Below are 25,642 nucleotides of genomic sequence, written 5' to 3'. Positions count from 1 at the left end.
TAATTTTGTGCAATTCTAAAGTAAATTTACCATTCATTTATAAAGAAACACCGTCCAACGTGTAATATTTCCTAATATTAAATCTTTACAATACAATTGACGAATGACATGATGCAATAACATCGTCGCGAGATTGATAAGTGTCATAGATAAATATTAACTTGAATTTTGGTGTATTTCAAATAAAGTACAATAACTCGTCCCTCAAGAAATTAAATTACGAATGTTGCAGAAATGTCTAGTGTAGGGTAACCTGATACCTTTAAATTTTATAAGAGACCGTTGAAATTTAGGTGAGAATACTGGCAGACCCAGGAGGATCGTACACGAAAGCTATCGGGATGGGCATCGATATTCCCGAATTAGGAGGAACTAGAAGTCGAAGGTATTCCATGGCAACGGTAAATGGCATCGTTAAGGAACTATTCGTGGACGCGCCCAATGCGAAACTCGTGTGTTTGCAAACAGAGGGGATTCCGACATATTGTACCTGACTCGTACATCATATCCCAAAATAAACGTTCGGTATAAGGTTCGATACGTTTCTTTCTTACCACGTTCAATGTCAGACTAATAATCGTGAAAATTCTTACGAGGTTACAATTTTGTTTGTGTATAATTAGAAATGATATAATCTAACTCATTTCTGCAACCTCTAAAATTCAACAATCTCCTCCAGATTTATTTTCTTTAGCACCACATCTTTAGAATTAATGTATTTAATTCATTAATGAAAATCCTTATCACCTAGAAATACGTGATTCAATTTTTTGGACGAATAATGTGTTCGTTAAAGTTGGTCCAATTTGTTTACTACTATACAAAGAGAAATCAATAGTTAAAATAGCACGCATCGGTAATCATGTGTCAACGTCGTATGGATTTTATTCCATAATGTACTTAACAAATATCTATTTAATTATATTCACGGTATAAGTGTTTACATTATTCATTAAGTAAATATTTACCCTTAAAAATATTTATTTATCTTTATATAATATATGTACTTGATTTTGAAGTATTCTTTTGTATTTGTTTTTCTTTCAATTTAGAAGAAATTTTGTATGGGGTGTTGCACACATATTTATTCATATTTAAGAAATATAAATATTGTTAATATCTATGTGTGTATATCATATTGTTACATTAATGTACATATTATATATCTTTTAATGATATGAATATATACATATATTAATATAATTCATACATATAATATATTATATGGAGATGGATACATATTTCACTTACTATTTACGTAATGAATATATGTAGTCACTTGTATAATAACTTATACAATGAAATTCGGCCGCCATGACATGACTGCGAATGTATTTTAAAGTGATTGTAAATGCTTAAACACGATAACTTGAAAAACTAAAAAATCTTCTAACGGCAACAAAACAAATAATTTATATTACTGTACATAACAGTAAAATATCCTTCGCTATTCAAAGACTCGCAATAAACGATAGCTTCTCCAAAGTATACCCAAATGTAAACAAGGTTCGCCAAGCCCTGATCTATACCAATATGTCATCTCATATGTAAACACAACAACTCGTCGATCAACCTAATATGCATAATCTAATCGCCGTTGTCCATCTAAATCTAAATGATTAAACTACCGAACGAAAGATACGCCATTATCGTAAAACGTCATCTTACAAACAAAACGATTCGATGACTGAACAACAATATTAATCGTCGTTAGGTATCTCGTAACGAGATCTCTTTATTAGCGATACTTCGCCAGTCATTCAGAGTTTACAAACAGGTATCCCGTCCTATTAAACCACTTGGTGGGATAACTGGCGGCCAACGCACTGTTTACTGTTGTGTGCCATTGCGACGCATCCGGATTACGCAATCGTTTAAAACTCGAGCGTCGAATCGCGGGACACGTCAAAAATTGAAAACAATCGTGGTCCCCAACGTAAATATGGACGTCCTTGGGTATTCTTGGATCTCTAATGCACAGGACTATAGAAACGTCGAAACTGGTTTGGACTAAGCGTTTCGTGTGCGTAGAAGTCACAATTTAATGAGAGAGACTCTAGTAAAATGCTGAAAATAGTTGGATAAAATTATTTGAAAGTTTTTACATGATGTGGATGTACGAATTACCTTGTATAGGAAATTGAAATTAGACAAAAATTTTGTATTAACATTCATTGGTGTCTTTATGCCAATTGTTGAAGAAAGGTATCTTGGAGGTCAGCTATAACTACATCCAGTCTTCTGGATCTAGATTTCTACTGTGAAAGAATATTTTGATGATGTGCATCCAACCTTTCTTTCGCCGTTTGAACTAATTGTAAGGTAGGCCGAACAGAAAGAGTCAATATTTTCCTCTATCGTTAGCGGGGAGAGGTGGACAAGCAGTTCGAGAATCTTCTACGTGTCAGGTGTATGCTAACGTCGCTAACAAGTTCTTCGTTAACACGCAAAAGAATGCTAACAGTGGGAATTCTCCACACTGCTTGGACATAGTAGAGCAAGAACGCAAAAACATTCCAATACGATAAAACAAAGTTTCTTATGCTTCATCAACAAGTGGATATCAGTGATAAAGGGAAACTTTTTGCAAATCCCATACAGAAGAATTCTTAACTCTTATCGATACAGATTGTTTTATCATTTCTTTTTTTTTTTTTTAAATGAAACCTTATATTTTTTTAAATGAAACCTTATATATTTTTATACAAATTCATCAACTTATTATACGAAGTGTTTACTGTAATGTAAAGCCCTAAATTGAAGTTTCTACTCCAGCATTTAATTAAACGCACTTGTTTTCTTTGAACTCGATTTCGTATTATCATACCATTATGATACATATTGTCATATATATCAGTCGATGAATTTGTCTAAACGAATGTTATCTTATTATTACTATTTCTGTTTTTCAAATGTAATACGAAATCTAAAAGTAAATAAAATTTAATTACAAATTTTAAAGTTAATTCTACCTAGTGTACAAATCGTCCGTTACTATTATAAATTAATATCATAGAAAAGAAGTCGTAACATGCTCAATGTATTGGAAAATGTATCTTGATTAAAACATTTAATTTAACAATATTCATGCCACAACTTCTCTTACAGCAAAATTATTTCCTCGATACAATATGCTCGGGAACAAGAACCTTGTACCAAATAACCTTCGTAAAAGCATTTTTTGATAGATCCATCCACTCGCGAGATATGTAACCAATCCGCTCGAAGCGAAACACCCTGTACATACAATATGCAGATGCTATTCGCACCGCATATCTTGGAACGGTAAACACGCGATAAAAAAAAAAAAAAAAAAAATAAAGACAACGCGAGAACGCTCGTACTGCGAATATCAACTTCTTTTGCATTTGAAGAAATTCCCGATGATGGCCGATAGAAAGATCGAAGAACATGGTTCGCAAGTGGACGATAAGATATTAATTCATAATAAGTTACGGAACCGTGCATTCTAGCGTACGCTTTCTCCGTGTCTGGTGTGGTAATCTCGTGTTTTGATTCTTAATGTCGCTATAAAAATAGATGGACGCGTGTTTACGAGGGATCACGTTGCACTCGCTAACGGCGCGTTGCGGCGTCACAAACGACCGCGGGAAGGAAGGGTCCAATTGTGAACGTAACGGCGAAACGAATTCCTATTGGTAGCTCGCGTCGAGCTTTATATAGCCTAATGATTCGTTTAAATTCTGCAATGAATGCAATTTTCATCGTAGGATTTCGTCGACCTTGAATATACAGAAACATTTCGCGATAAAGTTCGGAAAAACGTTTCGGTCAGTAAAGTAAAAATAGATCTCTTAAACTGGCAGGATAAAATCACCAGAATCATATCGGAGTTAGTGGAATATTTAATACTTATTTCGTACTAATTTGTACCTCAAACAGTAATTTTGTAACTCGTGCCATTTAAAAAAAAAAAAAAAAATCGTGGCGCTGCTACCTTAACCCTTTGCGGTCGAGGCATTGTTCTATAGAATCAAATCCAGTACATTTTTATAATAAATTTCTGTAAAACCAAAAACTACTTCGAAAAGAAACATCTACGAACATTCGTGACTCAATGAATTATTGTTTCAATTTATAATTAGCTGTACTCTGATATAAGTAAAATTGAAATTGTACGCTCAAACAATCACTTTTATATTACATATGTCGCCCTAAAGGCGCCACACGAGTGCGAAGGGTTAATATTAAGACTATGCCGTCCGGTGGCACCACTGTGGTGCTTGCTTGCTTGATTTTTTTAAGTGCGTAACTGTCACTTCAGTTATTGCACTGAATCCATACACACAATACAATTATTTCTATTTTTCTTGACATTACTTTGCCTTACATAACTCCTTAATTTTGGCTCAGTTCGCATTATCGTAACTCTGTACGTTACATTTACGTTAGTCTCGTGTTTTGTACACGTCTGTTGGGGCCCACTGGCCCCCATCTACAGGTGGGGTACTTCGGGATCGCTAAACCCGTACTGTAGTTACATACTCGCATGCTACAGCCCCTGAGGGCTTATATGAATCTTTAGACATTCAGGAACATATTTATGCCACAAATAAAAATTTTATATTATTCTATGTTATTTTATACTGTTCTAATACGTAACAACAACAACAACAACAACAACATTAATGAGTGAAATAGTCACAGATATGGATTGAGGTTTCTATCTCTAAAGCTGCAATCTTCAATTTCCTTGTTTATCTTCATAGATTGCACCATTTCATACGAACTATGTTCATACACCTTAACAATATTTAAACAAACAAATTACATAAGATAAGAGAAATATGTAACGTAATATACACGTAGAGTGGATAAAACAAGAATTAGCATCTTTATTTTATTTTTTTTTTCATTTTTATGTGTTAAAGTAGTATATTAATACAAAATATATGTTCTGATATCCTGTGAGGTTTAGAAAAGTAATTAATTTTCTTGTAACACGTAATAGAACTGGAAGACTTATGATTCTAATACGGAGTCATCAATTACAGTATCATCGTAAACACTCTGATGTAAACAAACGTTGTTTTTTATGATTCATTTATCTAGAAATAAGCAGTCGGTCTATATTTACTTTCGATACAGGAAATATGAATGCTAAACGAGTTACTCGAATTCGTAGGAAATAACATTATTACCTTACATAAAGAGGGACGGAGGGTGGGGGTGAACAAGCACTAAACTTTTCTCTTGAGGCATTCGTTTTATTCTCAAGCACGTGTTTACCGATCAATTGGAACGTGAATCGATCAAGAGACTGTGTGGCAAGGGTGAGCGCGGGAAACGCCGCGGATCGAGCTAGACGTAAACAAACACGACAATCGACGCTTGACACTCTCGATGCAATCGAAAGGAATGGGACTTCAGGGGGTTACGGTTCCGATAACCTAGACCTTACGTATATTTTCAAGGACACTATCCCGAGTAATACCCAAGAAAATTCAGCCTTCGCTCGTTATTCTGTTAACGTTATTTCGTTTGGAACGTGAAAAACTGTGGCAATCACAGATACTATCAAACTATTTTCTTTTATATTATTTAATAAGACTTCCCATACGGCTTCAATATTTGCAATTTTGACAATAGACGTATTATTTTTACATACTTAAAACGTGTAGTAAGATATGTAGGAAAAAATTGCAAAAGACCTTCAGATTTTCCATCTAAATAATACTAAAAATGACTTAAAAATAACATAACTCTCTAGTTATTACTTATTAACGCTATACGCTATTCCGTTTGGGTCACGTCAATTACTGACGATAAACTAACAATAAACAGAATGATTTTCGCGCTAGTTTTCCCACATGTTGGATGAATATTTTGCGTATAAATTGCAGCTGGCGTGAACACAATGGACTCTTATGCCACGATACAAACTATTGAGTTCAAGTCACGTCAATCATTGACGATCGACGGTATACAAAGTGTTTCGTTTCAATCGGAATGGTTACATATCTCACGATAGGATGAGGCTATCAAAGAAATGTTTCAACAAAAGTTATCTGGTTCAAAGGGACAAATTATATGGAGTAAATAATTTTGTTGTAAGTAAAGTGGTAAAGGAGATTTAGTAAGCAAATTAGTCTGTTTAAATAGAACCTTATATATTTTTACCTATGATAAGGTAGCATTTGTTTAGACAGTTTCATTTATTGTAATACGAAGCCCTTGATCTGTGTTTGAAGTCTGAATCGGACCAATCAATGGTTTCAGCCATCACAAACTTGAAGCTACTAGCTGAAGAAAAAGCATTTTCAAAACAACCTAGTAAAATACGCGCAGTAGTACACAGATTGCGATTAGATACATACAGTGGATTGACAAAACATTTACACACCTATTTGTTTTAAAGATAACTAAAGATAATGATTTCTTTACTAGCCGTAAAAAAGTACATAAACTACTATCGCAATGTTTTAGTACTTCACTATGCACAAAAACAGTATATCGACTTAGAAACGTTAATAATTTACCATTTCGAAAAATAATACCAAAGAAAATTACATAATCAAAAAACGTTTCCGACGTGTTTGTCTCGCTTCCTTCCTTGAAAATATTCAAAAGAGGAAACGAGACAAATATATCGGCAAACTTCAGATTTATTCGAAGCCTAGGGGTTTGCCCATCGCTGCTTATTTGTATTTTTATTTCGAATTGTATTTATATTTCGAATAAAATCGATGTGGCAAGCGTCTTTCCCTTTATACATATCTCCTTCTCTCTCTCTATCCCTTCCTCTCGGCGATATTGCATAAAGTTACGCGTTTCCACGGAACATCATTGCGTATGTAGGATTGCACGGATTCAGAAATCGAATGCGCATCGATATCAAGAGATTCTACTATCGTCTACCATCCCCAAAGTTCGTAAACACTGTTTACTAAACAATCTACCATTGAGAAAAACGGAGTAGTTCCGAGTCGTTCGACCGGCTACTTGTAAATAACCACAAGACGAGGCGTTCAATTACGCGGTCGTTAGGTTAAAAATAGAATAGCATAGCGCCCACCGCAGTGCTTCTCAAATCTTAACGAGCACCACCCTCGCGAAACCTGGTAACGACAAACCTACCACGACCATTTCCAAAGTTTCTGCAGAGTTCCTTACAATGAACACATTGTCATTACATCGGTATTTAATTCTATGACATTCCTTATAATTACCACTGCGGATCTTTATACATTTACAGGACATTTAAATGTGCAAAAAACTACAAAATGCAAATAACATGCAAGAATGTAAAAAAGATTGAGAGTAAAGTTCATGTTATAACACTTGAAGAATAAAATAAATTCCTATTTAGGTTCAATTTTTGAAAGCACGTTCGCGAACATTTTATTTTGCGTAAAGATCCGCAGTCTACTTATAATACACATGGATTTTTCAATTTTACTTCTCTACTTGTTTCTCCCTTTTTCTGTGACGTATACGTAAGGCGTTTTATCTATTGCAACGTGTCATTTTAAAGAGAGAAAAGCCATATTAGATGCGTACAAATCATAGATATATTCAACAATTTTTTTCTCGAAAATAATTTAGTCAATAGAAGATCTGTTTCCCGAAGTACATTGTAAATATATTAAATGATAAAAGATCATTTTTATTTAGATTTTTTAACTAAATAAATGTTGGATTAAATAACAGAAGGATGTATTAATTGAGATTTTAATTGTTTCTTTATTAGACAAACAAATAGGGAAAAATTTCATCTATCTGTTCTATATAGAACCTATTTTGTTCCAGATCGAATTGGGTCTCGTGATAATAATATAAAACTTAAATATAAAGTTTTATTTGAATTCATGTAGCTATTTAGAGACAATCGTGTTAAAAGATATTTTAAAAACAATTTGTTTTCTAATAGTGAAAAAAAGCATAAAATACAAAGATACTAGATAAATACTGTAGTTGAATATTTACTTGATAAAGATTATAATCTGTACTATTGTATATTCAATACTTCCTATCTCAGTTTTCCTGGCCTACATTATAATTAAAATAAATATGTAAAAATACAAAATTTATACCGTAATCGATACAAAAAGCTACAAAATTATTTTAAATCGTAAAAGTTATTCTAAGAAAGGATGCTCATGAGGAACCCTGATCGAAAAAACTAACATAAGTCACGAGTTGTTAAACTTTACGCGTATAAATAAAAATCTTCCATTAATGTGCTAATTAAATAGAAAATTGTGCACAGGAATCTGCAACGAGGCGATAAAACAACGAACGTATATTAAGCTGTTCGCTATTCTTCGTCTTTCTCGTTTAACTAATTTCCATGCTGTGTGCAATCGATTAGATCACCCGATATCATGCGCAACATCACGAGGCACTACGTTCGTTGGTTGACCCGAGTCTGTCGACAATCAGACAGAATCCAGGAAGATGTCGCGAACGATTATGATACTCGAATCGGAAAGGCGATTCTCACACGATGCGTCCGGACCGTAAGTAAGTACAAACGAGCCGTAACTGCTCGACAAGCATGTTCCAAGGCCGTCGAGCAATTGGATGCAATTGCATCCCGACAGATAAGCAAGAAATAATACCGATAAGCCAGTCATCTGTTTCATTCGTTACGCGGCTCGTGTTTTGCTATTGGATAACGGGGTAATGCTTGCAAAAAGAAAGTCGAGTCAGAAGAGGAGACTTCTGTGTTTATATTCAAAAGGGCTTTAAGGTAAGAATAAATGAACATAATAATTAACGAAATAGTATTCACCGTGTTTCTTATTAAAGGGGAGTCACTCGTGTAAAAATTAACTACCAGTAATTTTCTAGATAAAATTATGAAAATATGTATACTTGTATGGTTTGTGACAGTGAATTAAAGGGTGTAAAATTGAATTTGAAAGAAGGAAAATGTTGTATATAATTTTAAAAAAGAATAATCGTATCACAAACTCCATACCCTTGTTCGATTCCTTTTAAAGAGCATGTACACGAAATTTGATTTAGATAACTTAATTTTTGAACAAATTTTCTGTAATTTCAATTACAAATGTAAAATGGTAATAAAATATATATTTCCTTTATTAAAATAAAGCAATTATGTACATATAGTATATTACCATTATTATATTATTTATATTATACATATTGTGTATTTGCATACTATTGTATACCATATATATTACAAATAATATAATAATATATATATTATTATTATATATTATATTTTATATATATATATATATATATATATATATATTATATATATCCAATTAAAATTAAAATGTTAAAGGGAAGGTAAAACTTGGAAAACTTGGACACTTGCTTACAAACGTATTGCTGCTGCCAACGAAAGATGGCAAATGAAAAATTAACTGGTGAGTGTCTACGTGACCATGCGCACGTTTTTGGGACAGTGGAAGGGGATAGCCCTCCAAGCGCATGTTGCCTAAAAAAGGAACCAATAATCGGTTACTGTAATCAAATTAGAGCGCGTGACATTTTCATGCACCTTTCTATTACTCAACTTTCTATTGTAGAACTCGACTTTTTTTTTTTTAAACCGAATAATAAACAAATTTTAACTCTATCGATCAAGATGTTATTTACTTATTTATTATACATGAGATGGATATCAAAACTGATACAATTTACGTATTATAACCTATAGAATATAATCGCATGCAAACAAGGTTCCAGTCTCATTAACGAGGAGTATAGAATTCCTTATCGCTCAGTACTCCGTCACTCGTTCCATGCATGATCGATCAAAGACTATAAATTTGATTATTATTTTTAAGAAGCTAATAATATATGTATATATTTATTCTGTTTTCATAAAGATAACAAGTTTTAGTAACTATATATGACAGTTAAAAAATACATGAATTAATAAGTAAGAATAAATTTTTGTTGTACCAGACACACCAACAAATATTTTTAAGTGATCGTGTAATCGCTTCTAATCAGAGTTCAAAGTTTGTTCTCCATAATTAAAACAAATTGGAAGGTGTAGGATTGAATGATTCAGTTTGAATCTCTCGTAAAGATATGTGGGTCGATCGCTGATTGAAGCCAGTAGGACTTTGACTATCAGTTAAATAAAGTATTTTTCATCACCGCATACATGCTTTTAACTATAAATCCCACAGGTATAGCAAAGACTATATCAAATTCTACATGTTATATAGAATATTGGAAATAGAGAGTATAAATATCCTATATATTATTCTTCTTCAGATTACAAATATAACAAGTAGTTATAATAATTGAAGAAGAAAAACGATAAGCAAAATATTACGCTGTACATACATTATGTCCATCAAGTTGAGACCTAGGTTGTGTGTAAAAATTTATTGATACGTCATAATAGAGATCAGGGTGGCGACTTAGAAGGTTGGTACTTTACTATATCAAAATGGCGAGTAAGTATATCTGTTTGAACTAGAGTTACAAGTAATTGAATATAAGAGCACAGAATTAATTTCTACACCTAATATTTCTCTGTGATAACTGCTACAAACAGCACTTCACCAATACTAAAGTTGAATATGCACCACAATCTATCAAGTTCTACACAGTCTGTCTAAAAAGAAACCGAACTTTTGCTATAAAATGAAAAAAGTACAAGTAAAGTTTTTACACACACGTTTATTTACTCAAAATAATCTCCCTCTGCGTCAATACAGCGTGTAGACCGCGTAATTAACATTTCGAAGGACCTTTGCAGCTCCTATTTTGGTAGCCCGTTTAGTACGGCTGTTACAGCGGCCTGAATCTCCGAACTGTTGCTATAATGTGACATTTCATTAGAATTTTCAATTTTGGGAAAAGAAAATAATCGCAGAGAAACAGATCAGGCGAGTAGGGTGAATGATCCAAGGTAACAATGCCAATTCCAATGAAAGAGACTGTGACAATGAGGGAAAACAGGAGCTGCAAAGGTTCTTCGAAATGTTAATTACGCGGTCTATGCGCTGTATTGACGCAGAGGAAGATTATTTTGAGTAAATAAACGTGTGTGTAAAAACTTTACTTGTACTTTTTTCTTTTTATAGCAAAAGTTTGGTTTCTTTTTAGACAGACCGTGTATAGTGTACAATAAAGGATTCAATGAAACAAGGATTACCCCAAGGGTATCGAAGAAGCGCTAGCTCAATCAGACACTTTTCATTGCAATATTCAGAAAAACAAATTTTCATCCGAATTACAATGGAATTGCAGTCATGTTCCGCGACTATCTTCAACATTAGTATCGCGTACGAAATGACTTGCTATCGTGGCACCCCTGCGAAGAGTTCTCTTTACGACAAGTGGGGTTGAAGTTCAGCTTTCTCCGGATAAGATATCATCCCATTAACGAGAACACGATGAATTATGAACTGTGCGGAACAAATATAGGCGTCCTCTCCAATTGCTCCATCGTTACGTAATTTGCATTCAAACAAATTAACGTGTGGCCTTCGTATGCACTCGCAATAAAACTGTATCAACAGTCAAAGGAGTCAAACTGGATTTTTGTAGATTTGAGTTGTAAATTTTGTGAGTTTAAGTTGTAATAACAAAACATTTATAGAATGCTAAGTTTTATTATTCAGTGCCCATCTGTCTCTCATAATTGTTAAAGAAGTTTCACTTTTACCGTGCATAGATGTCACACACTCATTTTTATTTCGTAATTCTGGCAAAATTTGTAACGCGTAAATTGTTTATAAATTTATTGTAATCGAATTAATTAAGTTACTCAATTTTCGAATAATTCATTGCTAGTCTACAGATTTATGAGTGTACACGGTGGTTCACGTAACTTGCTCACCTCGATTAACTTCTAAGTTATGTTATTCTATGACAAAACTTTTATACAAAAGTTGTATGATTCGAAGAGGCACATTGTGTAGTGTATGAGGTCCCTTTTGTAGGTGGAGACGGGAATGCATACCTTAAAAGTTAATCGAGGTGAATAAGTTGCGTGAACCGCCCTGTATACAGATTTATCATTAGCGTTATTCGATTAAGAATTAATTCCTCGATTCAGGATGCGTCAATATTGAATAAACACGATGACTAAACACAGACGTCAATTGCACTATCTTTATTCGGCTAAAAGTTAACATGGATGGAAATTTATGGGGGTCGCATGCTCCCAATGTTGAGGGTCGTTACTAACGTTACTAACTCGACGAGCTTCGAACGTAGAGAAGGACATCGAATAAAGAAGAGGACGGAGCGAAAACACCGGGGTATGACGGTGAGACAATTTAATGCAACGGTCAAACTTTTTTATTATTAACTTTCTTGTTGTAAAACCTTCACCGTCATATTTCTGACATTTTTCTGACAAATTCTTAGGGAATTTAAAATCTGTGGCGGACCGGCAACTGGCGTTACTACCTATTGATCTAAAGGACAAGACGATATAGTATAATTATGTATCATACATCATAGAACACTAACTAAAAAAAGATGAATTGTAAATATGAATTCTGTTCTGAGTCTGAATTATATCGTGTTTGGTTTCATTTTAACCGGAACAATGTCAGGAATATGATGGTAAAAGTTTTACAACAAAAAAGTTTCACCGTTGCGTTACATTGGCGTTGTTGTCCTCTTTTTTTATTCGATGTCCTTCTTTACGTTCGAAGCTTGTCGGCAAACGTCAGAGAATGTACGAACTCTATCAGAAATGCACCAGTTCAGTCCCGAGTTTGTGCATTTATGGAGACTTTACTGTATTTCTTAAAATAACGTGATTTCGTTTCTGTGCTGTTTCACCGTAAAGACACGTCTGATGTTATTAGGTTAAAACATGGACCGTATCTGTAAGATAAACCGACTTAAAATCTGGTCTGGACGATATCACTGAATTTTTTCTGGAACGGAGTGTCGCGGGGAGGAGAGCAGCGACGATAAAATTTACGGTATCTTCCACTTCTCATGTTTTCGCACCAAGAATACGTACGATAAAAGTTATTGAAAATTAAATTTAGAGAGCGGAATATCGACGCGAACCTTTAACCCTTTGCATTCCAACGGCGAGTGTCATACAAATCTATTGATACCGACCCAGATATTCGATTTAATGAAATGTTATCCAAACAAGTAATTAGGAGTGTAAGTGCACTATTTAAAAAAAAATGTAGTATGCCGTTTAAATAAATGAAGGTGATCGTGAAAGATTACTGCAATATTATGAATTTCTTCGTAGCCATATAAACTTTGCATACAAAGTATCTTTATAATTCTAGGAATAATGGAGATATTCGAGATGATCAAAGTTATCGATCCATCCTGTATTTAATTCTCTATAACCCCAAGGACACTGAAGTCATGTATCGATATAGCAATATTTTCAACTTGCACAGCTTGCATTCTTTCTTCTATCATTGTACGCCATTTTGGCGTTTAAATAAGTGTATGATTACTCAGCAACCTGTTTATAACAGTTACTAATTTCATACGCCAGGATGAATCCAGTTTATGCATTTAAATTCATATCCTGTGATCAATATTCATCAGTATCCTGTTTCATAATCTTTCTAAATATCTTGTTACAAATATTTATCAATACCCTTTTTCATAATTTGTCCAAGACCCAAAAATAATTTATGTCACTTAATTTGGTCAGAGGTTTTTTTTAAATAATTTTCTTTCCTCAACGAATAATTCGGCCAATTAAAACGTACAGAAGCAACGTAGTTATAAAGTAATTCAAATGAACATAACAAAAGATCGCCTATATGTATATTTCGTTGGCAAATATTGCGACCTCTTGCTAGGACTCGCAAAACATTCAAAATCCACTGCGACAGAAGGTTAAATGATATTTCTAATCCTTGATTAGAAGGATTATCTATTTTTCACAAATATCTATACTACACGAGTTTTCAGTTACTTTCAGTTAAGATCCTGAAGACCTACAATTTAATGTCCTAGCTTGGCCACTTCTTCATCGCGAGGAATCAGAAAGCACTCGATTACATTATCAGTCCGAAGATGCGTCACAATCGGGAACCAGTTATTTGCGGCTTAATGACGACTAATTCATTCAAGAGATAAGGCGAATGACGCGCGACTTGACCCCACTGAGCTTTCTATCAAAAGCCTGCTTGAGATTAATCGAAGAGCAATAACCGACTTCGAAAGGCATTAAAACTGCACTAAAAAGTATGAAATAATTTCTAGTTAATTTATATGAATACTCGCATGCTCTAAATATAACTGCTCAAGAGTATGTAATATACATATATTTTATTGTTGATATATTTTTAAATTTGTGCACATCCTCACGAATTTTCCCGTTATTATAATTTTCAGTTATCATAAATGGATAAACTTGGACAGTCTAATTATAGCATTCACTCAATCTATTAAACCCGTTAAAGTCGTTGTACATTTCTTCAAATTTAAATGGTAGAGATCAAATAAACCATTCGATGAAACTGTTATAAACCATACAAAGCAGAATTTTTTGCTCTACACGATAGCGTTTTTGGTTTATACGCTGAATTTCAATTTTATCAATTTCTAAGCTTTAGAAATGAATATAATATTAGTATAATGTAATATTAATTAAAATGAATACAATTCCCTGGAGGTGGAAAAACGGATAGAAACTGTTGACGGATAGGAGCGACTTACCAGCGCAGAATGCAGAGCATACGTGAACGATCGGCGTGTCCGGGGGTAAAACTGAGTTGAAGGCGATCTTGCTCTTCGAGTAGGCGCAAAAGTAAATTGCTCTTGAAGGCGCAACGCCTACGAGGTTTGGGCCGAGCCCTTTGAACAGGGCACGAGTCCCTTCGTTTTCGACGATGTATCGTATGCATTGATAGATACCTGGGGTCGAGTGGGACCGTGGAGAGCAGCCAGGAGGAGTCGGGACACCGAAGTGCGATAGGGCGACCAGGTCATGTCTGCAACAAATGGAACGAATCGATTAGTTGCTGCACGAGAGGAACGTTAATCCTACTCGTCTATCCTACACAATTTCTATTTATGGGCCGTATCATTACCCATGGTTGATACTAACAGGAAGAGTGCAGCACTTACAGGTCACTGATTTACAGTACCGTGCAAATTTACTGTGCAAAGAGTACTAATTTTGATTTAGCTTATATACTTTATTTTAGTGATATTATTGAACAGTATAGTCGTCGAAATTAGATGAAAATAATATAAATATAAATTCAAAAGAGAGTTTAATATTTAATGCTTCTTTTATCTACGTTTTTATCGACTCTTCTCCAACAACTTTCATATCATTTTTTAATGATTTCACTAGGAATGTTTTGTCGTTCGTAACACCTCATATGGTTCATCTACATTTGTTGGCTCTCTTTTTACTATTTCAGTTGAGTTCGGGTAATCAAAGCTCGCCAATGTGTTCGAATGATCAAGAACCGTGACGTCATTACTTTGAATAAATGAAATTCTACTGTACCCCTTTTTTAAACAATAAAAGAGGCTGTATTTTAGAATGTTTTGTTCATTTATTAATTTAAAAAAAAAAAAAAATGTTTTTACACTAGTGAAACGTATGGTTCATGAACAAGTTAAAGAATTACTATCGATCAAACATTGAAAAATACTTAAGCTACAGCCATCGGCGTCAACGAGGTGTAGCGCTCGGGGTTCACGATGCTACCCAAAGAACGCATCTGCAAACAAGAAATCGAATAAATTTTGGAAATATATTAGTGTAGTTAGTACGCGACGATCGGTAAAATTAAAATTTACATCTAATTCTTTTTTAAGTAACAAAATAAGGAGCGAAAAGATTAACGCAAAAATTGTAGTTTTTGCGATCGTTGCACAGGTACTAACTATATTAATATATGTGACAAATTGGTTTGTTTTTCTTTACTTTCACCTTCTAAAGCCGAGGCTATAGACTAATTATTTTTCAGTATTTTCTCATAATCTTTTGCTTTATCGTGTTTATGAACTGTACTTTTTAATAGTGGCCATTTTTAAGGATTTGAAACAAGTCAAGACGTTGATTGCCACGTCGCTCATGTATGGGTGATAGGGATTTTCACTAAGGAATTGTAAAATTAATTTTGAAGATCAGGTGTTAAAAAAATTAAGTCTGGATAGGATTCGTGAATTTTGATCGGATTATAAAAATAAATACTACCGCAAATGTTAGAGTATAGTTTCCAATAATATATAGTATAAGTAACTATAAGAACAAAATCTGAATTTCATAAATATTTTCATGAATATACCTGACACTCAAAGTGTTATATTTCAATCATACAAATTTATAAAATCAAGCCTTCCTTTTGAGTATCCAAGTATATACATATAATACTTTAATCGAGCGATAGGGTTTAATGAAACTATTCAAAGAACTTTAAAGAAAGAAGGATTAGTTCAACACAGAAATCGTAGCAGAAATTTGTGAGTCTTCGTTAAGGAAAAGTTTACAGCTTTCCCGACAACCTTTGGGATCGATTTTTAGAATCGTCAGCCGGCTGCACGATACACCATCGCTGAAGGTTTATTTCGGGCCAAAGAATGCAGCGAATGCGAGAATTAGTCGAGTAAGAACAGCCAAGTATGTCAGACACATCCGTATATGTGCAGTACGACCAAATTACCGTGGAACGCTTTGTAAAGACAGGTGCAGACTTTGTTTACAGAGCCCTTTACATTACTATTCTTTGCGCGTGGGAGTGCTCGAGAAACAATAGGTGAAAGCAAGCGATTCTCTGCCGAAAATTAAATTTCGAGTCTTTAGACAGTCTGTTTTAACTGTGTTTTAATGCCAATTCAGGAAGTTGAATATGAACGGGTGATGCTAAGTCAAACTGATACAGTATTTGAAAGAAAAATTATAGAAATTTAGTTACAAATGATAACTACAGAGTTTCAAAAGTAACATGTTAAAAAAAAAGTAGATAAGTAATTAGAAATAAACCGAAAACATTGTCGATATGACATAAACGATCTCTACTGAATTATTCGTGATGATATCGAGTCAAACATACAGTTTAGTCATATTTGAAAAAATCATAATTAGAGAGTTTAAGAAGAAACATGTTAAGAAATAGAATGAAAATTAATTAGAAAATTAATTAAAATTGGAGATAAAAAATGATGATTAAAAGGTACAGAAAGTATTACTTAAAAATCAACGAAAACAAAAAGTATCGTCACTCTAACGTAGTTTAACATAGAATACGTAATACAAAATATACACAACCTCTACTCAATTATTTATAACAACACTACTATCATTACTCATTTCTATATCATCGGACATTGAACTAATTTTGCATCATTCACAGCGGTGTATGCATTTTTTATGATATTATAATTATGTTAACGTAATATAATGTCAATAGTAGTAGTATAAATACATTCTGAATGATTAAACGCATCCAACAAATTAAGGGAGGAGTCTGGCCCAGTCAATATTTTTTTCCAATGCATACAAAGTCCAGATGTAATTTACTTTTGTTATTGAAACTTTTTTTTTTACATATAAAGGGACTTTTAAAGAAGAAAATTTGACATTGTAGATTTAATTTGAATATATATAAAAGGGAGGATTCTCGAGCAACTATTCTAAAAGCAAGTGATCTTCATAATTTTATTTTTAGATCTACTAATGCTTTTCTTGATTATCCAGAAAAATGATTTCATAATTGCTTGGATCAATGCACTATGTTATCTCTCTATACCAAATTAAGCAAAATTACCTAGTATAGCCCCCGGTGCATAATCTTCTCCTCTGTTCTGATTTCAGAAGGCTTTTGCACGTAACATGACCGGAAGTCAGCTCCTTGTTGATTGGCGGCGGGTAAAAACCAGACGAGGAAGACTGTAGACGTGTTTTGACCACTTCCAAGGGACATGTGACTATTGCACCCGCTGTGCCAGCCACTCTGTAAACAATAAGAAGCATCATCAGCGATAAATTCGTTTACCTAATTTAGTTTCATTTTTCTTGTGTCTCACAAGGTGAATTTTAGTGGAGTGTTTGGGGGCTGACCTGATACATTTTTATTTTCCATGGATTTTCAAACTGTTGGTATAATTTCATAAAGGAAGAAATTTAGACTAAAATAAGTATCTGTCTAAATACAGAAATATTTATTTTGAGATGCTTCGATTGTGTATTTATTTAAGTCCTCTTGATGAGACATAATTAAGAACAAATGGCAATTTAAAAAAATGAAAAAAGAAAAAGAAAAGGAAAGAAAAAATAAATGTTCAAATTAATATTTGCTCTTCCTTACTGTTTATCGAAAGGACCCAAAAAATACAGACTCGAAATGTTTGATACATATTTATGTTTAAACTGATGTTCCTTTAAGACGAAATTTTTATTTCCTTAATTAAAATATACTTTACGAGCAATTTATTACTACAGTGGGACCCGCATACGTCGAAACTGTATTCATTCGACTCCACGAAAACTCGGTGATTACAAAAACATAGTTAACCCAAATTAACGGAAGTTAACTCCATGCTGAGCAACACACGCTAGACCTCTACAAGTTGAATTTACATAAACTGACCTTTCCATTTGAAACGCATTACGCTCATTTTTAAAACGACTGTACTCTGCTTCTGTTTCTTTTACATTGCATTGCTTTGCAAAATCTGCAAGTCTTATTTATCTTCCTCAAAGAATCAGAATTATTTTACAAAATCCAAGGCTAATAACTATTTTAAGACAACAAATGAACAAAAGTATCGAATTTTTACTCTTAATGAATTTACAGTTGTAAATGCATTCATTTGTTTTAGATACTTTCGAAAGTCGAGATTCTGTTTACTGGATCTTTAGAAATCGACACTTTTTTTTAACTCGACACATTTGTTCTCCTTGAACTTCGACTTACTAAAGTTCAAACGCAAATAGGTGTTGTAATTGTTCAGGATTAACAATTATGTTGGAATCCGTTTTTTTTTTTTTAAATTGTACTATGAGATTACAAAAACTGAGGACTTCTATCAATTTTAAAAAAAACCGAACTACGAACTGATATTGTTGTTATTTTTAACTTATCTTTTACTGGCGTGGTTAATAACATTTCCTTTTTACTTATATTTTCTGTACTACATTTATTTGTATAATATAAACTTTACAACTATGCTTATACATTATCGAGGTAAAGTATTGCGCTTTTCCATGCAAATCTAATAACTGTTTAGCATAGAAGGCAGTCATATTGGATCCAAAACTTTGAATTTGGAAATTCTGGAATCAAATTCGTAATCTGAGAGTTGAAAAATCTGTATGAACAAATTTGCATGAAAATCTAATTTTGTAGCACAGGAAGTGGCCATATTGGGGCCAACACTTTGAATTTAAAAATTCTGCTATCGAATTTTATAATCTGAGGGGACAAAAACCATCATACATCCAGTTTTATGGAAATCTGAAAACTCTTTCTAATTTTCGCCAGTTTATTATGATTCTGTCCCACTGTGCAACTACGTTACACCTAATACTTCTCTATCGACATTACTCTCAGATCCCTGCAAGTATTTACTATTCCACACACTCCTAGTAGGTGGCAATATTATTGCTCGAACTAAGTCATTGTCATGAACTGCGTAGTAGGTTTCTAAACGCGCAAAAGATTGCGATAAATCGACGAGAACCTAATTCATTTACATAAGAGAAAAATATATTCTCATCGTAAGAACATGCACTTCTTGAGGGAGAATTCTATCAATGTTTACACAAAAGTTTTGGCAAAAATACGACCGGTATGGCGTCAGCAATATTCGTAAATGCATTGCATATAAATTCCGCCCACGTCTTGGCAGCTGAGATTCGAAGAAAAATACCGAACCGCGAAAAAAGACTTCCAACGACGACGTGGTGCTAAAAAATACACGAATTTCTAAACTGAGACGATCAATTACATGCATAAACATAGATCACGGGTTGCTGAATAAATTTTAATAATGTCCTCGCGCGATGAAATTTCTCGCTGATTTTCTGAAAGACAAGTAGCTGTTTGTATGCGTTTAACTAAATTTTTAAACCATTGTCTCGTGCGTAAGTAAAAAACATTTTCTGAATATTGCAAAATTTTTGGTAAAATTGATCTACTTTTATAGATATAAATATTTGTGGTCACGTTAAATAAAAAAAAAATTAGAAAAAACTGCCTCAACTACGCTGACGTCTTGTGAATAATTGTAAGGGAACCGAAGATAGGAACCGAAGATAAGAACCGAAGCGGCGTCATATTTTTTAAATTAATTTTTCTCAAAAATGTCGAAGTAATTCTAGTAGAGTACTACATGTACTGTGTTAAAAGCTGATTCAACTCGGTGACCGTCAGATCGTGGCCTCTCCTTGGCAGATCATTGTTTATAAACACGAAACACGTTATACGATCCTGAATGAAACGTTTACTTTTCATAAGGAACCATTTCGTGACCGGTAGCACATGTTATTCGGTCGCACCCTGTACGTATACAGTGTAGGATAAAATGACAGTTCACCTAATGTTTTTGTTTATATTGTTATATATGTACGTAAGAACGTGTACATTTTGTGCACCCTTTGTATATTGCGCGCCTCATTTTACGTAAACAACTGGGAATCGCTTTAGTTGAAACATGGCTTGCGAAGGTTACGAAAAGAAATGTAAACAGAATCTGTGAGTCAATGGGACAAAATGGTAGACCATTTGAAACGTTTATGCGTCTTAAATTTCACAATAGTGGCTACTTGGGATATCACGGAAAGCATAAATGTACAGAATATTTCTAAGATATATTACAGTCTTCCAATTTATGTTGAAAACGGGAAGAGTTAAGATTCCAGAGAAAAATAAAGTTAAACAAAGTCTATTATTACGTTCAGAGAAGTGCTCTATGTCTAAAATCGTAAAATTATTAAACAGAATTAAAAAAATGACGAGCGATTTATTAGAGTATCTCTCATGTGAAACAGGAACGCGAGAAACATGCCATTATCCACATAGCTTCGAATTTAAAAAGAAACAGCAAGAAAAATTGCTGCAGGAGTAAATGTTACCAGTAAGAGAAATGTACTATGCATCTTACAGCAGTGCAAATATATAAAACACGAAAAATAACATCACAGCGTAGAAAAAAGCGTTTAGAATTTGCAAAAATGCGCATGCGTTGAAGGTAACAATAGCGATGTGTAATATCCTAATATCCAGTGATAAACGGAAGATTTAAATTTCATATGAGGTCGCATGATGAGGAAAAAATAGATAAGTAAATTGGAAAAAAACACGTGAAAAGAACTGTACGAAAAGATCATATTTTTGATAAAACAATACAGTCACAAACACAACTAATAATTTAAAAAATTATTTCTCTTCAAAATATACAAAAGTTTTGAATGGAGCTGCACGGTCTCCTGGGTTAAACATGATCGAAAATGTTTGGGTCACTTTATCCAGAAATATTTAAACAAAATATATTTATTCCTACCAAATAAATGCATTTAAATATACGTAAATATTTTCATCAATATTTGTTTATTAAAATGAATTTAACACATCCCAATAGCTGTTTAAACTTTCATGTGTTGTGAAATGTACAGCTTTTTTATAAACAATTAACTAAATTCGTCAGTATTCAACCAGTTTATCGATATTGTATAGATTTATATGTAACGTTTTGAAATTTGAACGTACTAATGCATTTTTTTTTGTTAAATTAACAAAGTTAATTATTTGTGTATAATACATTTGTATATCACTTATAGACTTTTGAAATACCAGTAAATATTTTGAAAATCAACGAAATTGATTTATCTTTAAAGATGTAACAATTCATTAAAATTTAAATAGCTATTTGAACATGTTAAATACATTTTTTAAAACAAATTATAATGAATCTATCAATACATTTACATACAAAATGTTCAAAACTTATTGAACGTTTTGATAACCAATCACAGCTTCAAGATCTATTATGATCGTCTAATATCGAATATAGTTGACTCTTAAACAATTCACTTATACGTGTTTTGTTTAATTTCGATATCACCCACTTAAGTATTAGGTTGTCCCAAAAGTTTCTTTCGTTTTATTAATAAGTAATACATACACGATATTTTATGTCTAATGTTACATTACTGAATTGTGTGCGATTCGTTCTGCTCCATTACTGTTACAACATCAACATCTAAGAAATTAGATTGTCTATTTATATAAACACTACCGCACAAAATAATTGAGTGCAAATTACGAAAGAAACTTTTGGAACAACCTAATACTTATTTTGTTTCAGAATTAAGCAAAATGTAATAAAAATACGTTCGCAACGACACGCATACGATGTACATAACCACAACGCATTCGCACAGTAATTACCGTGTAATTGCGGTGCAATCATACTCGTTAAACATTATTGTACTATTTTCAGGTACAATATAGAGAAAAGGTATCTTGTCGTCAACGGTAGGCTATTGTAGCGAAGCTTTTGAAGAGTCAACAATTTCACGCATATTTTCGACTACGCAGGGAGTCGACGTCCCTAACCTAACCCCTACGTAGTTCAAGGTGCAACTGAATTGTTCGTATCGATGCGAATCTCCTTTGAGACGCAGATATTCGAATATCCATAACCCGTGATACATATACAGGGTGTCCCAAAACACAGGGAGGAGCCGGAAATGGGGGGTAGGTGAGACGATTCTGAACAACAATTTCCTTTGCAAAAATGTCGGATGGGGCTTCGTTAAGGAGATATTAAGCGAAAACCCCGACCAATCAGAGCGCGCGTAGACCGTTAGAGCGGCCGCGGTAGCGTAGGCTACGCGCTGGCGGCCGCGCTTGCACGCGAACAAGTGACTCGACGTGCATCGATGCATCGACCTAGCGCGTAGCCTTCGCTACCGCGGCCGCTCCAACGGTCTACGCGCGCTCTGATTGGTCGGGGTTTTCGCTTAATATCTCCTTAACGAAGCCCCATCCGACATTTTTGCAAAGGAAATTGTTGTTCAGAATCGTCTCAGCTACCCCCATTTCCGGCTCCTACCCGAGTTTTGGGACACCCTGTATATAGTATCGAATCATTGCTTCAGGCACTTGATTAGCAGTAAACGCGGGACAATTATGCAATAACTATTTGCTATTTGAATTCGTTTGCACTATTGCTAGACTTGATTCCAATTTTACAGAGGTTATCTCATTGCATCGGTATTTGAAATCGATGCTCATAATCTACTTATTTCCTGCAACAATAACACGCATCCAAAGACGCCAACAATTTTCTCGTGCTTACTACTGAATTCGTTTGCACTACTGCTAGACTTGATTCCCATTTTACCAACATAGGTTATCTCGCTCCATCGGAATTTGAAATCGATGCTCAACCGATGCTCACAAACTACTTATTTCCTGCAACAATAACACGCATCCAAAGACGCCAACAATTTTCTCGTGTTTACTACTGAATTGTAATCTGAATGATCCCTTATGATAAACTACATATTACGAAAAGATTTTCGAAAACAGCAACCAAAAGGAAACGTGAAACACTTAACAAAATATGTAAAATCAGAAAAATAAAAAATCAACTTTTTCATAAATTAATAGAGATACAGAGGCTTACATAATCTTGTTATGCATCATAACGATAGTGATACTATCAAATTTAATCTTTTTATAGAGTTTACCTCACAATTACAGTACAAGATAACCTAATTTTCAGAAAACCCTGAGTTTTCAATGAACTATTCGCCGCTTTAAATTTTAAAATTTAATCAGAATTTTCAAGAACAATCTCAAAAAGTCTTCAATTCGATATTACGTTTATTTGTTGCATTAATTTGATAAAGTTAGTTTATTAACGTCGACGCACTAGGTGATATGGTAAATTCGTCGCAATTCTAAGCTCCCGGGCTGGCCTTGGAAAAGTCTGATGTAAACTACTATTCAATTCACAGTCGCCAAAAAACGGACAGAAAAACCACTGATTTTCAGGTCACTGTACCTTTTATGAGTTATTGGTATGGAAATCCTAAGAAAATTATGATTCGAAATGTTCAAACTTCCTTGTCGCAAAAATATTATTTTCGAGTTACATCATTCTTGCCACAAATCACATTGTGATCGTTACAATTTTCCATCACGAAACTTTCGTAATTCGGTTCTCCATGCACGAAGGGCAACCGGCGAAGATGACATAAAAAGAGCCGATAGACAATATCGTAGTACCACTTTTCTAGAATTTTCCCTCAACTTCAAATTCACTTTCCCTCAATTTCAAATTTATTGCGAAAATATACAAAATCATACTAGCTGGTCTACTGTTCACGAATTTACGCGCATTTGACAGAATTGGAGTTTTCTATTGAAATTTTAGAGATTTAACAGTCTCTGAATACTAGTTCTATAATCTTCGAATTTTCTGATTGGAAAACGAGGCAACACTACACAAAAATATAACAAGTACCAAACACACCAATAAACACTGGTATACAGAGTTTCGTTCGGTTCGATATTATAACCAAGTTATATAATCTGTTCGTGTTCCAAATGGAAAGAAATAGCTTCGATAACATTAGTCCAACCAAGCGAAATACGTTGAGCTAAATACGTGTGGGGTTAACTCATCAATTCGACTTGCATTTCACTAAGAAGTGGGCAAAATATATTCGAATAATGAATAACGGACAAAATCAACATGTAGCAATTAATTCGTGACCATTATTCGATAGGAGTTTCATTAGTTCATTGTGAAACATATCATTGTATAATTCAAATTCCAATCTTTATGTAACCCGCAACAAATACATAGTTGTTCGTCTTTTATTCATCGTTTTTATCTAAATAAGATTTCTGCCCATCTCCGGTTTCACGTGTGTTCTCGCTCTTTCGAACAGACGACGGAAACTGTCGTCACGTTTTTTAAAGGTTGGTTTTATTTCGAAGATAAGCAAAGAAAAAACGGAACCCACCCTCCGGCGACGAGATGTATCGCAGTATCGCGATCCAACATTCTTCGATTTAGCAGAATACTCCGTCACTCCGGAAGCATGTACTTCGCGACAAGAAAATTAACGAAAACCACTGAACGTTCACACGCACGAATCACGCCGAAAACTGCTTTACAAGCACTAGTCGATCGATGTTATTCGATTCTCGCCTCAACGATCGAACGAAAACAACCGACAGAAACAGAAAGACAACACTTGTACGTTCGTAAGCTCGAAAACAACTGATTGCATCGACCACATCGCGTATACGATACGACGTACCGTGTGCCATAAACTACGAAATAGTTTCATAGAAAGGAAACTCATTGTCGGAGCCATAGAGTATTCTTGAAGAGACGAAACGCCTGTTTTTTTTTTTTAGTTGCAGGTTTAAGTGCCATGATGGCGCCACTGAATGGCGACTACCAATCAGAATCGAGAATTCCATCATACGAAAGAGATTCAAATTCCATATAGGTACAAAAAACTTTTGTGTGAAATTATAGTTTCTTAACTTCTTTTTTTATAATCAATGATACTTTGCATATTCTCGGAAGTCTCTAAGATAGATATAGCCCAAACAACATTTACTAGTTAATATAATTTGTAAAATTAACAAAAAATTGTGAAAAGTGGGTAAAAGTATAGAAGCAATAAGTATTTGTACGATTCTTATGACGAACCATTTACAGTAGAGTTTGTAACGTGAACACATTTATT

At 33.9% G+C, this 25,642-nt stretch overlaps 1 protein-coding gene and 1 long non-coding RNA gene across 3 annotated transcripts in view; one reads left to right on the top strand and one right to left on the bottom strand.

Moving 5' to 3' along the window:
* LOC128889482 (mitochondrial carrier protein Rim2) overlaps positions 1-25,181 on the bottom strand; it is a 39,349-nt gene extending 14,168 nt beyond the window's left edge. For both annotated transcript variants that reach the window (XR_008460451.1, XM_054147152.1), the window contains exons 1-3: positions 24,905-25,181; positions 17,691-17,876; positions 14,623-14,897 (exon numbers count right to left, since the gene is read on the bottom strand). Coding sequence is in view for 1 of the 2 variants with exons in the window: in XM_054147152.1 (XP_054003127.1) it covers positions 14,623-14,897; positions 17,691-17,876; positions 24,905-24,945 (502 nt within the window). In the remaining variant the exon portion in view is untranslated. The remainder of the gene's footprint in view (positions 1-14,622; positions 14,898-17,690; positions 17,877-24,904) is intronic.
* On the top strand, positions 7,970-9,574 carry LOC128889507 (uncharacterized). The gene is made up of 2 exons (XR_008460457.1): positions 7,970-8,713; positions 9,278-9,574. It is a non-coding gene; the product is annotated as an uncharacterized LOC128889507 (long non-coding RNA).
* Positions 25,182-25,642: the final 461 nt, after the last annotated feature.

The sequence above is a fragment of the Hylaeus anthracinus genome, unplaced genomic scaffold, assembly GCF_026225885.1.
Source record: "Hylaeus anthracinus isolate JK02 unplaced genomic scaffold, UHH_iyHylAnth1.0_haploid 11997, whole genome shotgun sequence".
In the NCBI taxonomy this organism is placed as follows: Eukaryota; Metazoa; Arthropoda; class Insecta; order Hymenoptera; family Colletidae; genus Hylaeus; species Hylaeus anthracinus.
The sequence above is the reverse complement of the archived record's forward strand: the minus strand, read 5'-3'. Positions and strand labels throughout refer to the sequence as shown.